The sequence below is a fragment of the Corythoichthys intestinalis genome, chromosome 14, assembly GCF_030265065.1.
Source record: "Corythoichthys intestinalis isolate RoL2023-P3 chromosome 14, ASM3026506v1, whole genome shotgun sequence".
Taxonomy (NCBI): Eukaryota; Metazoa; Chordata; class Actinopteri; order Syngnathiformes; family Syngnathidae; genus Corythoichthys; species Corythoichthys intestinalis.
This window is the reverse complement of record NC_080408.1, coordinates 19,052-33,272: the sequence shown is the minus strand read 5'-3', so window position 1 is coordinate 33,272 and position 14,221 is coordinate 19,052. Positions and strand designations below refer to the sequence as shown.

The 14,221-nt window shown below is 49.4% G+C and overlaps 1 protein-coding gene across 1 annotated transcript; it reads left to right on the top strand.

Annotated features, from left to right (window-relative positions):
* polr2b (RNA polymerase II subunit B) lies at nucleotides 1–13,967 on the top strand. The gene is made up of 24 exons (XM_057858239.1): nucleotides 1–167; nucleotides 2,265–2,337; nucleotides 2,418–2,568; nucleotides 3,292–3,404; nucleotides 3,477–3,696; nucleotides 3,820–3,978; nucleotides 4,229–4,393; nucleotides 4,481–4,677; nucleotides 5,282–5,401; nucleotides 5,469–5,655; nucleotides 5,728–5,871; nucleotides 5,963–6,102; nucleotides 6,437–6,548; nucleotides 6,619–6,773; nucleotides 6,883–7,081; nucleotides 7,160–7,328; nucleotides 7,408–7,599; nucleotides 10,377–10,627; nucleotides 10,701–10,790; nucleotides 10,866–10,973; nucleotides 12,782–12,895; nucleotides 12,962–13,122; nucleotides 13,321–13,516; nucleotides 13,763–13,967. The coding sequence occupies exons 1-24, from the start codon at nucleotides 149–151 to the stop codon at nucleotides 13,850–13,852; spliced, it is 3,525 nt and encodes a 1,174-aa protein (XP_057714222.1). The 5' UTR covers nucleotides 1–148; the 3' UTR covers nucleotides 13,853–13,967.
* Nucleotides 13,968–14,221: the final 254 nt, after the last annotated feature.

The window sequence follows — 14,221 nt, the reverse complement described above, 5'->3', positions numbered from 1 at the left end:
TGCACCTTTGTTTTAGTTTTCCACCGCTCGCTCACAAACAAACTTAGAAAAGGAAAGGAAGAGGCGCGCAGTGCCTGCGTCTGCTCCGACAAAAAAAAAAGCCTTCCGTATTTTGCTTGTTTTATTTTTTTTGCAGAGGGGTCTCAACATGTACGACCAGGACGAAGGTGAGTTGAATCAACTGAAAGCTATCAGCAAGTCCCTCACCGTGACGAGAGAGACGCGCGCTACGACGGGCTCCCGTTCATCAACACAATAGCCGGCCGCTAAGCTAACTTCATTGCCTTAGCTTCGTATTAACAAACCGGAGCAAAGCTAAACCGGAGCTAGCGTACAGGCAAACGAGTAGCCCGGGTTCAAGTGAAGTAAAGTGGACGACGGCGCCGTGGTCGTTGTCTTTTTAGTCAGAGCGGTCACTGTCGCTTTAGTCTCGCCACCAAAATACGGACGAGCTGATCAGAACCAAAATGTCGTACCAGAAGCGAATTTGTCAGCCAAAAATACTACCGTGCGCTTTCAGCCTGTTCTGTTCCGATGCATAGACTACAGGAAGAACGTACTATAAATCCCTAAAGAAAATTCTTGAACGTTGTAGTATCAAATAAGGGTGGTGTACGTGGCTAATGTGATCATCAGACCAACACTCTGCATTAAAGCCACTACAATAAAATCAATATTTAAAAAGTAGTGATGGCTGGACGAGTCACCAAGATTAGCCGCAACCCACAGATGCATGTCGCTACTGTGTCACACTACAGTATTGCCTAACGGTGACACCACATGGACCTTAATATTTTTGCAAGCAACATGGTTAACTAGCAGGCTAATTCCGTAACCTCTAAAATTCCTAAGGCCAATATTCATATCCTAATGGATTCTTAATGTATGAATGAGATATAAATGTATATGGCGGAAAACACTCAGGTGACTTGAAGTTGCGCTCTGAAACCCCCAATTTGGCCACATTTCAAAATTGTCTGATATGCATGTGTGATATATCATTGGAAAGCTCAAAATCTAAATTTTCTGGGTGAAGAAAAATTTTGAACAGGAGGGCATTTAAAAAAAAAAAAAAAAAGTTTTTTAAAGCAGCAAAAGCCTATCTGGAGGTGAGAGCACCCGAGAGCAGAATTACAGACGCCATGACTTTAGCGAGATATTATCGCATACTTACTTTGTTTTGAGCCAAAAGCTCCATGTCGCATATATCACTGAGTGTCAAGACACAGCTGTGAATGGCCACAGCTGTAATTTTTGGGGATTTTATGGGTGAAACATAGTAGTATAACAAGGGTCGCGATGCAGAAATCATAGACATCAAGGAGTGGTCGAGATTTTCATATATTTACGCTTTTAAACTTTTTTTTTTCAATTTTTCTACATTGGGATCGATTATCATCTAACACTTGGGAGAATATGCAACAGTAACAAAAAAAACAACAATTAAGTGATGGTTATGAGGTAGATATCTGTGACTTTTTTACAGACACCATTTTTTTCATCGTGATATCATTTGTTTAAAAGTTTAAAATATGGGAGTGAATACTTTTTTAAAGTCGTTTTTTTTTTTTTTTTTTAAACGAAATATTAGACATCAATTAATGATTCTAAGCTAAAAATGACAGACATTGAAAATAAATACGATAACTTACCTTCGTTTTATGGCTGGGTTGAAACAATGGTTGCACGACGTCTGAAAACGGGGGTTTCCTGGGTAAAACGGACAAATTAAAAATAGTTCAGGGGCTTAATGCATCATGAATTTGCTATTGCAGCATATAGACATGTTGTTATATCAAACACAACAGTTCTTTTGGCTTAAAATACAGCAGTTTATTTTAAACAGCTTTTTCAGTCTTGTCTGTGTTTTCAGCCATATATACTGTATATATATATATATAGAGAGAGAGAGAGAGAGAGAGATACACACACATAATCAATTAATGTGAAAATAAAGCTAAAGCCAGAGTACAATTGTTTTGATGTTGCTTATGTACTTGAATGAAAATTCCTTTTTTGATGATACGAGCTCAAATGACCCCATACAGCAGAGTGTTTTGTTTTATTCTCCCTAGGATTTATTTATAAAGTTGTAGTTTTGATACGATCTGTCCCATTGAAGGCTGGCAGATGCGCTTCCCGTATAGTCCTGACAGTTTAAGAGGAGAAGGACGGCCCGCCAGGCCAGGCCAGGCCGGCTGACCGACGCGGCGCAAGTTACGGATCTGCTATTTGATTTTGAAATTTACACTGCGTGCATTCAGATAACCAGTACGATGAAGACGACGACGAGATCACGCCCGATCTGTGGCAGGAAGCCTGCTGGATCGTCATCAGGTGAGGCGACTGTCGGCCGCGCGCGTCAATGACGGGAGGGCACGGTACGAAGCGGCTCCTTCTCCTCTGACCTTTTCCAGCTCCTATTTTGACGAGAAGGGTTTGGTGCGGCAGCAGCTGGATTCCTTTGACGAGTTCATCCAAATGTCGGTCCAGAGGATCGTGGAGGACGCGCCGCCCATCGACCTGCAGGCCGAAGCCCAGCATACCTCGGGCGAGGTGGAGGAGCCGGTGAGTGGCAAAAGGCAAAACGCTCTGGCAAAAGGCCCGCTTCGGTCACCGAAATGGGAAATCCTTCTCTGGGAGTGGGGACAAACGTGGACCAATTCCTACTCGGCGATCAATAGAACGATTCGGGTGATTTCTGACAACGTGTCGGGAACGCGCACTCTGGCCACCGAGCCAGCCAGCGAGCGAGCGGGAATTTAGGAACATTTTCCAGAGAAAGCCGCTCAAGTAAAAAGGCCACTTTGAATAAGAAGGGGCAGAGTGTAATGAATCCATTTTCTTTGATAGCTGTTCAGTCTAAATCCAATTTTAGAGCTCACCACTCTATTGTATGACAATTTACAGTTTGTGTTGAAAGGGGACTGTTTTATGAATGTGGTTTCTTTATAAAAAGACAACTTTCCTATCTAACGATGACTCAAGTGCTAATATGCTTCACCAAAACAATACAAACTGACACCTATTAGCAAAATCCCTAACTGGCTTAGTGCTCCGTGCTAGCGTCTCATGAACAAACAATACAAATAGAATTGGCTTCATTTACCCACCTCTGACTTAGGCACACTGGATCTGGCTCCACACACAAGACGGTGGCAATATGATTGATTTAGCAAGCCAACTTGAGTGTAGAAGCGAACTCCTTCTAATTGATGAATGGATGAGTCGCGGCAGCCTTAATGAGGTGTGGCGAGCGCTCCTTCTAACCAGCTGACACTTGTTCGGCAGCCGCGTTACCTGCTGAAGTTTGAGCAGATCTACTTGTCCAAGCCCACCCACTGGGAACGAGACGGCGCCCCGTCTCCCATGATGCCCAACGAGGCCCGACTGCGAAATCTCACGTAGGCTCGCCCGCCGCCGCCGTCCGTTGGCGCTGTCTGCCGGTCTCCAACCCGGCCCTCCCCTCCCCCCAGGTACTCGGCCCCCCTGTACGTGGACATCACCAAGACCATCATCAAGGAAGGAGAAGACCAGCTGCAGACGCAGCACCAGAAGACCTTCATCGGCAAGATCCCCATCATGCTGCGCTCCACTTACTGCCTACTCAGCGGCTTGACCGACCGTGACCTTTGCGAGCTGAACGAGTGCCCGCTGGACCCCGGGGGCTACTTTATCATCAACGGCTCGGAGAAGGTACCGGGCGCCTTTCCTTTTTCCCCGTTTTGACGGCACTACCGAGCGAGCGACTCTCACCCTCCGTCCCGTCTCCACCGCTCCGGTTCGCTCGGAGAGAAAAACTGACGTGCGCTCGCGCAGGTGCTGATCGCTCAGGAGAAGATGGCCACCAACACCGTGTACGTGTTCGCCAAGAAGGACTCCAAGTACGCCTTCACGGGCGAGTGCCGCTCCTGTTTGGAGAACTCGTCGCGGCCCACCAGCACCATCTGGGTCAGCATGATGGCGCGGGGAGGCCAGGTAGGTCTTTTCTAGACTTTCCGTCGCCTGCACATAATAATAATACATTTAATTTATAACGCGCTTAACATTGGAAAAACCAATCTCAAAGTGCACATTGCCAGAAAAAATAAATAAAAAGCCTAAGAATAAAAGAGTAAAAGCAAAACAGACAGAAGCACAGATACCTTCACACTTGTGTGTTCATCTTCCGCCCGCTCAGAGCGTTTGTCGCCGGTCCTATTTGCTCACGAAACCTTTTGCCTCGCAGGGCGTGAAGAAGAGCGCCATCGGCCAAAGGATCGTCTCCACGCTGCCTTACATCCGACAGGAAGTCCCCATCATCATTGTCTTCCGAGCGCTGGGCTTCGTCTCGGACCGAGATATCCTAGAGCACATCATCTATGACTTTGACGACCCGGAGATGATGGAAATGGTGCCCGCCCGCCCATCCGCTCGTTCGCTCGCTGTCCCCCCGCTGCCGCCTGACTTGTCCCGCGTTTTTTGTTGTTTTTTCACCCAGGTTAAGCCTTCGCTGGACGAAGCCTTCGTTATCCAAGAGCAGAACGTGGCTTTAAACTTCATCGGCTCCAGAGGAGCCAAGCCGGGAGTTACCAAAGAGCGCAGGATCAAGTACGCCAAAGAAGTCCTGCAGAAAGAAATGCTACCGCACGTCGGCGTCAGCGACTTCTGCGAAACCAAGAAGGCCTACTTCCTAGGGTGAGCTCACCGGCCGGACCGTCATCCCGTTTAACTTTCAAATAGTCACATTGCTTGCTCTTCTCGCGTCGAGTCAACTTCTGTACATTGAAACCAGAGAATGGGCGCCAACGACCGATGTGTGTTTTCAGGCACACGAAACCCTGCCAAGCCAAAAAAAAAAAAAAAAAAAAAAACGGATTGATTAATTCTCATACAGTAAAGCTTTTGCCAAATGTTTTCATTCTCCAAATTCAAACAAAACAAATTCAGCGCTTAGTGGCGCACCGGTGGGTGACGCTAGCTGCGTGCGGGGTACCCACCAAACAGACTACTACTAACCCTAAGAAGCAATAGCAGAGATTTATGGCCATTTTAGTGGACAAGGAGGAAAAAAAGGGTCCTTTACTGAGCTTGGGTCAACTTCTCTGTCTTTGGACATAAAATTGAATTTAACGCCAAAGCAGAAATTTTCCACTTTCCCAACGTAGTAGAGTCCTTATTGGGGCTGCGCCACAGTAACCCCCTTTTCCTCTTAAAAGGCGGTGGCTTTTCCGGCCTCGCTTCTGAGTATCGGCACGTCTCAAATTGCCAGCCTTCACGTCCTTTGCCCGCGCGCGCACAGGTACATGGTCCACAGGCTGCTGCTGGCCGCTCTGGGCAGGCGCGAGCTGGATGACCGAGATCACTACGGCAACAAGAGGCTGGACTTGGCCGGACCGCTCTTGGCCTTTCTCTTCCGAGGGTGGGTGTCCGTTTCGGCGCGAACGACCGGACGGCCGGGTAGGCTCAAATTTCCCTTCTCGCGTCAGGATGTTCAAGAACCTGCTGAAGGAGATCCGGATCTACGCGCAAAAGTTCATCGACCGGGGCAAAGACTTCAACCTGGAGCTGGCCATCAAGACCCGGATCATCTCGGACGGACTCAAGTACTCGCTGGCCACGGGGAACTGGGGCGACGTCAAGAAGGCCCACCAGGCCCGTGCGGGCGTGTCCCAGGTCGGTCTGTCGTCACGCCGCGCGCCCGTGCGCTCGCTTTGCCATCGCCTGTTTTTTTCCCCCCTGGCTTAGGTGCTGAACCGTCTCACCTTCGCGTCCACCCTGTCTCACCTGCGGCGTGTCAACTCCCCCATCGGACGCGACGGGAAGCTGGCCAAGCCCCGACAGCTGCACAACACCCTTTGGGGTATGGTGTGCCCCGCGGAGACCCCCGAGGTTGGCGACGGCGCGTATGACCGTCGGCCGGCCGGATGGCCCCGGACCTCCTCACGGATCTTTTCTCTGTATGTGTGTGTGCCCTCCTCAGGGTCACGCTGTGGGCCTGGTCAAGAACTTGGCCCTGATGGCTTACATCTCTGTGGGCTCTCAGCCTTCTCCCATTCTGGAGTTTTTGGAGGAGTGGAGCATGGAGAATCTGGAGGAGATCTCGCCCGCCGCCATTGCCGAGTCAGTCGCACGTCAACGCGGTCACGCCGTTGCTTTTTCGACCGATCCGACTTTGTCGGGTGACCGCAAACATATTCTACCTGACCTCACCCGGTCACATTTTGAGTCGAGAGGAGTCACTCGGTATTTCAGTGTTTTGTACCACCCCGAGACTCCAGTACGTTCTTAGTCTTACTGAACGAATGATTTTTACTGGAGGGGGACAATTGACTACAGCATTTGGCCTACGCTGCGGCCGGCACCACGGCACTTACTCCGCGATTTGCGATACTGCCGCGTAATGTAAATGTGACGAGCAGTGAGGTGACCGTTTTTTTCTGGCGTAACACCGCAGCGCCACCAAGATCTTCGTCAACGGCTGCTGGGTGGGAATCCACAAGGATCCCGAGCAGCTCATGAACACGCTAAGGAAGCTTCGTCGCCAAATGGACATCATCGTGTCTGAGGTGGGCTGGGGGAGGAGGCCGCCGGCTTCCTCCTCCCGGTCCTCCTTCCTCACTCGCCGGAACTTTTCAGGTGTCCATGATCCGAGACATCCGGGAGCGCGAGATCAGGATCTACACGGACGCCGGACGCATCTGCAGACCGCTGCTCATCGTGGAGAAGCAGAAGCTTTTGCTCAAGAGAAGACACATCGACCAGCTCAAGGAGAGGGAGTACAACAACTACAGGCGAGGCGTCATTGAACAGACGAACGGAGCTTTATTTTGCAGCCGGCCGGCCAAAAACATTTATCGGTTTCCCAGCTGACCGACGTCTACGTTCTCCTCTCTCGCGCAGCTGGCAGGACCTGGTGGCGAGCGGCGTAGTGGAGTACATCGACACGCTGGAGGAGGAGACGGTGATGCTGGCCATGACCCCCGATGACCTTCAGGAGAAGGGCGTGGCCTATTGTTCCACCTACACCCACTGCGAGATCCACCCGTCCATGATCCTGGGGGTGTGCGCCTCCATCATCCCCTTCCCCGATCACAACCAGGTGAGGCCTCCGTCCGTTTCGTCCTCTCTCGGCATCGGTGGCGGTGGGGTTTCTCAGCCAAAGCTCTTTGCGCATCAGTCTCCTAGGAACACTTACCAGTCGGCTATGGGCAAGCAGGCCATGGGCGTCTACATTACCAATTTCCACGTTCGCATGGACACGCTGGCGCATGTCCTGTATTACCCTCAGAAGCCGCTGGTCACCACGCGCTCCATGGAGTACCTGCGCTTTAGAGAGCTTCCGGCAGGTAGCGGCCGGCTGGCCGGCCGACCCTCGGTCGGGCGCGAGCGCTCGCTTTCTAACGTCCGCCCCTCGGGGTTGTGCAGGCATCAACTCCATCGTAGCCATCGCCTCCTACACGGGATACAACCAGGAAGACTCGGTCATCATGAACCGCTCGGCCGTGGACCGAGGATTCTTTCGCTCCGTCTTCTATCGCTCTTACAAGGAGCAGGAGTCCAAGAAGGGCTTCGACCAGGAGGAGATCTTTGAGAAGCCCACCAAAGAGACTTGTCAGGGTGAGTAGCCACGGCTCCTCGCCGCCCGCTCTCCCTTGAGATCATTTTGCCTAATGAGCAGGGGTGGGCAAAGCCGTCCTCGAGGGCCACACTGGGTTCTGGTTTTTCTTCCGGCACCTGACTGCCACTGTCAACCAATTGCACTTGTAAGACACCAGATTAGTGAATAGGGGTCTGCCATCTTAGGCACCCCACGATTGGTTTCGATTACGATTCAGGGTGCTACGATTCGATTACTGAACGATGACCACGGGCTTGACAATGATCGCGATTATCACCATTATCGATGCATCGTACATTACCTATTAATACAGTAGCCAAACACATTTATGTCCATTATTTATTAAAATTATCCTAATGATTCAACAGGAACGATGGAAGCATGCCCATACAACAAAAAGCTGCCCTTAAGCTGCTTTTTTATATATATATATATTTTTTTTTTTACAAGAAAGTGCAAAAACATTAACCATTTTAAAGGGAGTACTTATTTCTCTCAATAATACAATCAAATGTACACAGGTGGAATGAATTCCATTTTATGGGAACAGTGTCTTTAGAAATCAGACTTCTTTTAACCAAGATACTTTGTTTTCACAGAATTCTGTACTATTTCACACATTTGGAGTGTTACCGCTTTCACACATTTGTAGTGTTACCGCCTTACTTAATCATGGTTTTACACGTTCCGCATATGAAATACACGTTAGCGAATTCATTCATTCATTAAGTAATTAGCTGAGCGCTCGGTGCTAACTATTAACATCTAAAAAAAAAACTACAATAAAGGCTAAACAGTACAGGTGGGTTCGTGTCCTCACCTCTTATAGACCCCAATCACCAGCGTCACACAATCACGTGATCGCTGTATTTTGCCGCCATATTGTCCGTCATTGTGTGTCCGTATTGTCATTGTTCGTAGTTTCTAAAGGTGGAATCACTTGCAAATTATGGAAGCCCCGGTGCTTTCAGACGCTGTAAAGTCATTGGATGAGTTGCGTAAAAGCCGTTATTTGGAAAAGCTTCGGTCGCCAGATCCATACTTGATGCCCAAACCGATGTTTCCTCCCATCCGGTGCGTCAGAGCTCATCCTGAGACCACAAAATTTCCAATCATACTCAAACCATTAGGAGTCGGGTACCCAAAGTCGGCAACGGCCCGATTATAAACCGACATTTGGTCAGCTGAGCGTCACCGTTGGCAGGATTGTAAAATAAATCTTGATCGACAACGGGCCGTTGTGTGCCGAAAAATAGCCGCCTCGCGTGAAATGTCCCCCCCTGACGGGAGCGCTTATTCAGAACACTATATTGACGTGAAAACATCAAATGTTTTCACGGACTCATTACGTAATGGATTTACGACTGTAACATCGGTTTTAAATAATTAAATGACACAAAATATTAGTACTGTATTTTAGTAACAAATCGCGGACTGGGCCACATAACGACCATATCCCAATGACAATCACACAGGTATGACATTTATTAGTTCAAGCAGAGTAAATGAATACATATTAACGGTACAAGAAAGTCATTTCCGTGTGGTCGCTCCCGTCAGGGGGGGATGCAGGGCGGCTATTTTTCGGCACAACACCTGTTGTTGCGCTCACCTTCTTGCCGTGCGACCGTGGCGACGAGCTTCGTAGTCTCCGTCTGATGATGTCTGCGATCGTGTTGGCATCATATTGATGTTTTCGCCGCTGTCGACACAAAGGCATCATGGACCGAGATAGACAAACCGTGCTGCTTTTGAGATTTGCCCTTTTAACATTTGCCCTTTTAACAATGGGCACACAGCAACTACTAAAATGACCGTTTATCTTCTCTGGTACTGCAACCGACCGCCACACATGCCTTCACCGTTTTGATGAATCAATGTTAACGATTATCAGGAAGGTCTTTAGGTCCGTTTACGAGGCGGTGATTCCTTAGACAAGCAGAAAAACGCGCAGTAATAGGAGGAATGTACGTAGCGGTAATATGTAAACACGATGAGCTGACGGACAATATACATATATACCCTATTGTCCGTCAGCTCGTCGTGTTTACATATTACCACATTTACATGTGGTCTATATGGCGGCACTAGTCAGGGGGGCGGAGTTGTGACGTCAAGTGATTGGGGTCTATTGCTGCACACGGGTCTTAGCAACACACTCAGGACATTTTTTTTAATTGAAACACCTTAAAACTACTGCCGCACATCTGAAAGACAAGCAGCAGCGAACTATCTGTCTTCCCCTCTTGCTCTAAAAAACAACTTGCGCAGGGTCGCGCTTCTGTCCCTGCCTGTTTCATACACAAATTTATTTTCCAGTCTTTTAAAAAGGAGTAAATCTCTCTCAGTAACCAGCAGCATCCATCATAACATGCGTGCGCCCGGTAACGGTGCCCGGGCGGCAGACGTGACTTGAATTTTGGTCTGCTACGAGCGGCTGCCATAAAGTTATGAGGGGAAAAAAATAATTGTTTTTGAACCTTTAATAATCGATTTTTTGGAACTTCTCTTTTGGTGAAAAGGTGTCCTCTGGATGGGTCGGAACAAAATTTTAAAAAAAGCACCCGCGACGGCCCTTCGCGGAATACTTTGCCCGTCTGCCCGCCGCTCCTCTAAAGAAGTGTTTTGCGACAACAAAGCAGCCGAGCAGGAACGACGCTTGCGTATCAAATAGCGCTTCCTACTTGGTTAGCGCATCATTCTATCTCACGTGCCGCGTCTCTCCCGTCCGTATCCGACACGTGGCGGGCTCCGCCATTTATCCCACGTCTCACAGGGATGAGGCACGCCATCTACGACAAACTGGACGACGACGGTCTGATCGCCCCGGGCGTACGCGTGTCCGGCGAGGACGTGATCATCGGCAAGACTGTGACGCTGCCCGACAACGACGACGAGCTGGACAGCAGCAACAAACGCTACACCAAGAGGGACTGCAGCACCTTCCTCCGAACCAGCGAGACCGGCATCGTGGACCAGGTCATGGTCACGCTCAACCAGGAGGGCTACAAGTTCTGTAAAATTCGGGTAACGTGTCGGCCAACCGTCCGCCCGCCCGCCTTTGGCTTAGCTGACGTCTGCCCGCCGCCTTTTTGCTCAGGTGCGTTCGGTCCGCATCCCTCAAATCGGAGACAAGTTTGCCAGCAGGCACGGACAAAAAGGAACCTGCGGGATCCAGTATAGACAGGAGGTAAACGGCGACAGATGGCAAGCGGCCGGCCGGCTGGCCGGCCGACCGCAGCTTTGACGCTGGTTTGTTTCGCAGGACATGCCCTTCACGTGCGAGGGCATTACGCCAGACATCATCATCAACCCTCACGCCATCCCGTCCAGGATGACTGTCGGACATCTTATCGAGTGCCTGCAGGGCAAGGTGAGCCCCGTTTTGAGGACTCGGTGCAATCCTTCACTAAAGGGCTCGCGCGCTACGCTGGCATGCTAAAATTGGCGGGGATAATAGTACATGTACACACTCTTCAAAAAGATTGACATTGAATGTTTAAGAACATTTTATCATTAGAAGAGAAGAACTAACTTGCCAAAGTAATACGGTACTGTTGAAGCTAATCAAAGACGCGGGCAATTTTTCCTCTGAACCCTAAGCACAGTGTTAAGCCTAATTGATGCTTCTGCGTCGCGGTGACGGCGTAGCGACCGCGTAGACCCTTTGGTCGTTAACGAGCAGTCGAAGTTCTGCGTCGAGCGTTGCTCTGTAATTCACTGGCGAGCAAGCAACTAGAGGGGTATCGTGTGGAATTCCTTTAGTTTTCTTCCGGTTAGACAACAATGGTAACGCTTGAATGTGGATCTTCAGCTCATCAACAAATGTTGAGGCGCAGAAGACTGTTGCGGAGGTGGTCAACGGACCGTGTACAGCCTTTGCTACAGTATGCCGGACAGAGACCGGCAGTCACATTACAAATTCTAGCCTCGGGCGGAAGCTAGCTTCAAACTGTCGTCGAGCACTGTGTCCGGTGTTTTCTCCGAGGTCTGCGAAGCATTGTGGACAGCCCTCCGGCACCATTTATTTAAAAAAAAAAAAAAAAAGCTTTTTTTTTTTTTTTTTTTTGCCGTGTCGTACAACTGGCCAGTGGGAAGCCATGGCAGATTCCTGGCGGCTATGGAACTTCCCAAACTGCGTCGGAAGCCTCGACGGTAAACACGTTTTCATAGAAGTGCCGAGGCCCTCTCAATCACTGATGTTGTATCACGTGTGAAAACTGTCTGTTAAATTAAACATCAAAACACCAAACCTGTGCTTTAGTCTTCATATACTTGAAATGTAAATGTAAACACGTCACGGCAAACATATGTACAAAATATATGGTGAAGTGCACCCACTCAAAATAAAGTGATGAAAAGCTGTCAGTTTTCGGCCAGCCGGGTCGCCGCCTCGTGTGGCCGTCGGCTTCCGAACACGCACATACTCGTCTCGGAGGTTCTTCCATTTTTTAATGCGTTTGCTGACCTCCGGCCCCGTATTTTTTAGCAATCATCTTCCACGAATTCTCTTGCCGTTTGGCAATCTTAAAACGCCTTGACGAAACATTGTACAGGCGGTCGTACTTGCGAACCTCTCGGACGATCCTCTCGTCCGCTTGTTCCATATTTGAATGCGGCGCGAGAATGTTTCCAAATGGCGGCGATTTCGCGCTGTACTGGAAACAATGGTACGTTGACGTCACGTCAACGTGACGCGTAGTCAGGATTTTGTTGAGGTGCGTGTCGGGCTACGCCGTAGGGTCGTGAATAGGGTCCCCCTTGACTGCGTAGGTCTGCCGTCACCGCTACGCAGAAGCATAAATCAGCCTTTAGGGTTCAAACTGCTAAATTGCTTCAACATTTAAAATTAAAAAAAAAAAAAAAAAAAAACTTTTTTATTCCCTGAACATTTTGTCCTGCTACACTACTGTATTTAATGTCCGCTGCGACGGTGCTACTTGAAGACCTAAGAACTTCCTGAGGTGGTACTAGGCGGCAAATGTTTGGGAAGCACAGCTCTGCAGCTGAGGGTTTTATCTTCCGTGGAAACGGAATGACCGAGAAGGTTAGTTTTGAATATGTAGTTGACGGGAGTGTCCAGTCTTTTTTCCCGACGGTAATAATACGAAGTAGCGGCGAAGCGCCGCGTGGAGATCGTTTCGCCATTTTTTTTTCTCAATGCTCACTTCCCATCTGCAGGTTTCTGCCAACAAAGGCGAGATCGGAGACGCCACGCCGTTTAACGACGCCGTCAACGTGCAGAAGGTCTCCAATCTGCTCTCGGAGTACGGCTACCACCTGAGAGGAAACGAGGTCGTTAGCGCTCCGTCGGCGCGGGTCGCCCGTGTTTAAACCCTAACCGTTGAGCGGCGCTTTCAGGTTCTATACAACGGCTTCACGGGCCGCAAGCTGACATCGCAGATCTTCATCGGGCCCACCTACTACCAGCGCCTCAAGCACATGGTGGATGACAAAATCCACTCCAGGGCCCGTGGGCCCGTGCAGATCCTCAACAGGCAGCCCATGGAGGGACGCTCGCGGTAAGACTCCTTTCAAATGAGTGCCAAGCCATGGAGGGCTTTGCCAAGGGCCATCTAAGAATCCGATTTCTTTGTTGAAAATCATATTTCGAATCGTTTTGAATCCATCTTTATTTAAAACGTTCCGGAACAAAAATGTGTGCAAAACAGCACACGTAAATGACTGTTTTTTTGTTTGTTTGTTTGTTTGTTTTTTAGTGACGGCGGTCTTCGTTTTGGTGAGATGGAACGCGACTGTCAGATCGCTCACGGGGCCGCGCAGTTCCTGCGCGAGCGTCTGTTCGAGGCTTCCGATCCCTACCAGGTGCACGTGTGCAATCTGTGCGGACTCATGGCCATCGCAAACACGCGCACTCACACGTACGAGTGTCGTGGCTGCCGGAACAAGACGCAGGTAAGGACCGCCCGCCCGCCCGCCCCCCCCAATCTATCAATGAGCTTCCAGCTGCTTTTGACAATCCGAATGAATAGGATTAGTTGATAGAAATGGCTGCCTCACTTTGTGGCGTGGCTGACGGGAAGCCTTTCTTTTTTTAGAAGCGTGCTTCCAAGCACAATTTGGACTGAAATGTAGAGCACTTTGATAAAAGATGGGGAGCAGCTGGCTTTTTTTTCACACTTGCCTTTGTGCCCTTTTCAGATCTCGCTGGTGCGTATGCCGTACGCGTGCAAGCTTCTCTTCCAGGAGTTGATGTCCATGAGCATCGCTCCTCGCATGATGACTTCGTAGCGCGGTCGGGCAGACTGAGCGCACGCCGCCGTCTCTGCGTCCTTCCTTTTTTTTTTTTTTTTCATTTTTTGCTTTCATCGGATTTTGTAAAAACAATAAAAGTGATTTGATCACACATTGGTGACCCTTTGGATTTCTCAGTCAGTAAAAGTAATCCACCAATGGATTCACAAACTCTGTTCTAAGTGGTACACAAAAGAATGAATGATCAAACAGGATTTGAAATCCATTCGAGTGAAGACCTCTAAAGGTCGCGAAGGCGGCGGCCGAAAGAAAGGCGAGGGAGGACTCTTTCTCCCATCCGTAGCACGGATCAAGAGGGGACCCGTTTGGGGTTGGGAGAATGCGGAGCCGTCTGTCCCGCCAACC

What these genes read in the sequence shown, in the direction of transcription:
- polr2b (XM_057858239.1), top strand. An exon ending in GCCTGCTGGATCGTCATCAG is followed by an intron (nt 2,338 to 2,417) that starts GTGAGGCGACTG and finishes GACCTTTTCCAG; the next exon opens with CTCCTATTTTGACGAGAAGG. An exon ending in ACCCGGAGATGATGGAAATG is followed by an intron (nt 4,394 to 4,480) that starts GTGCCCGCCCGC and finishes TTTTTCACCCAG; the next exon opens with GTTAAGCCTTCGCTGGACGA.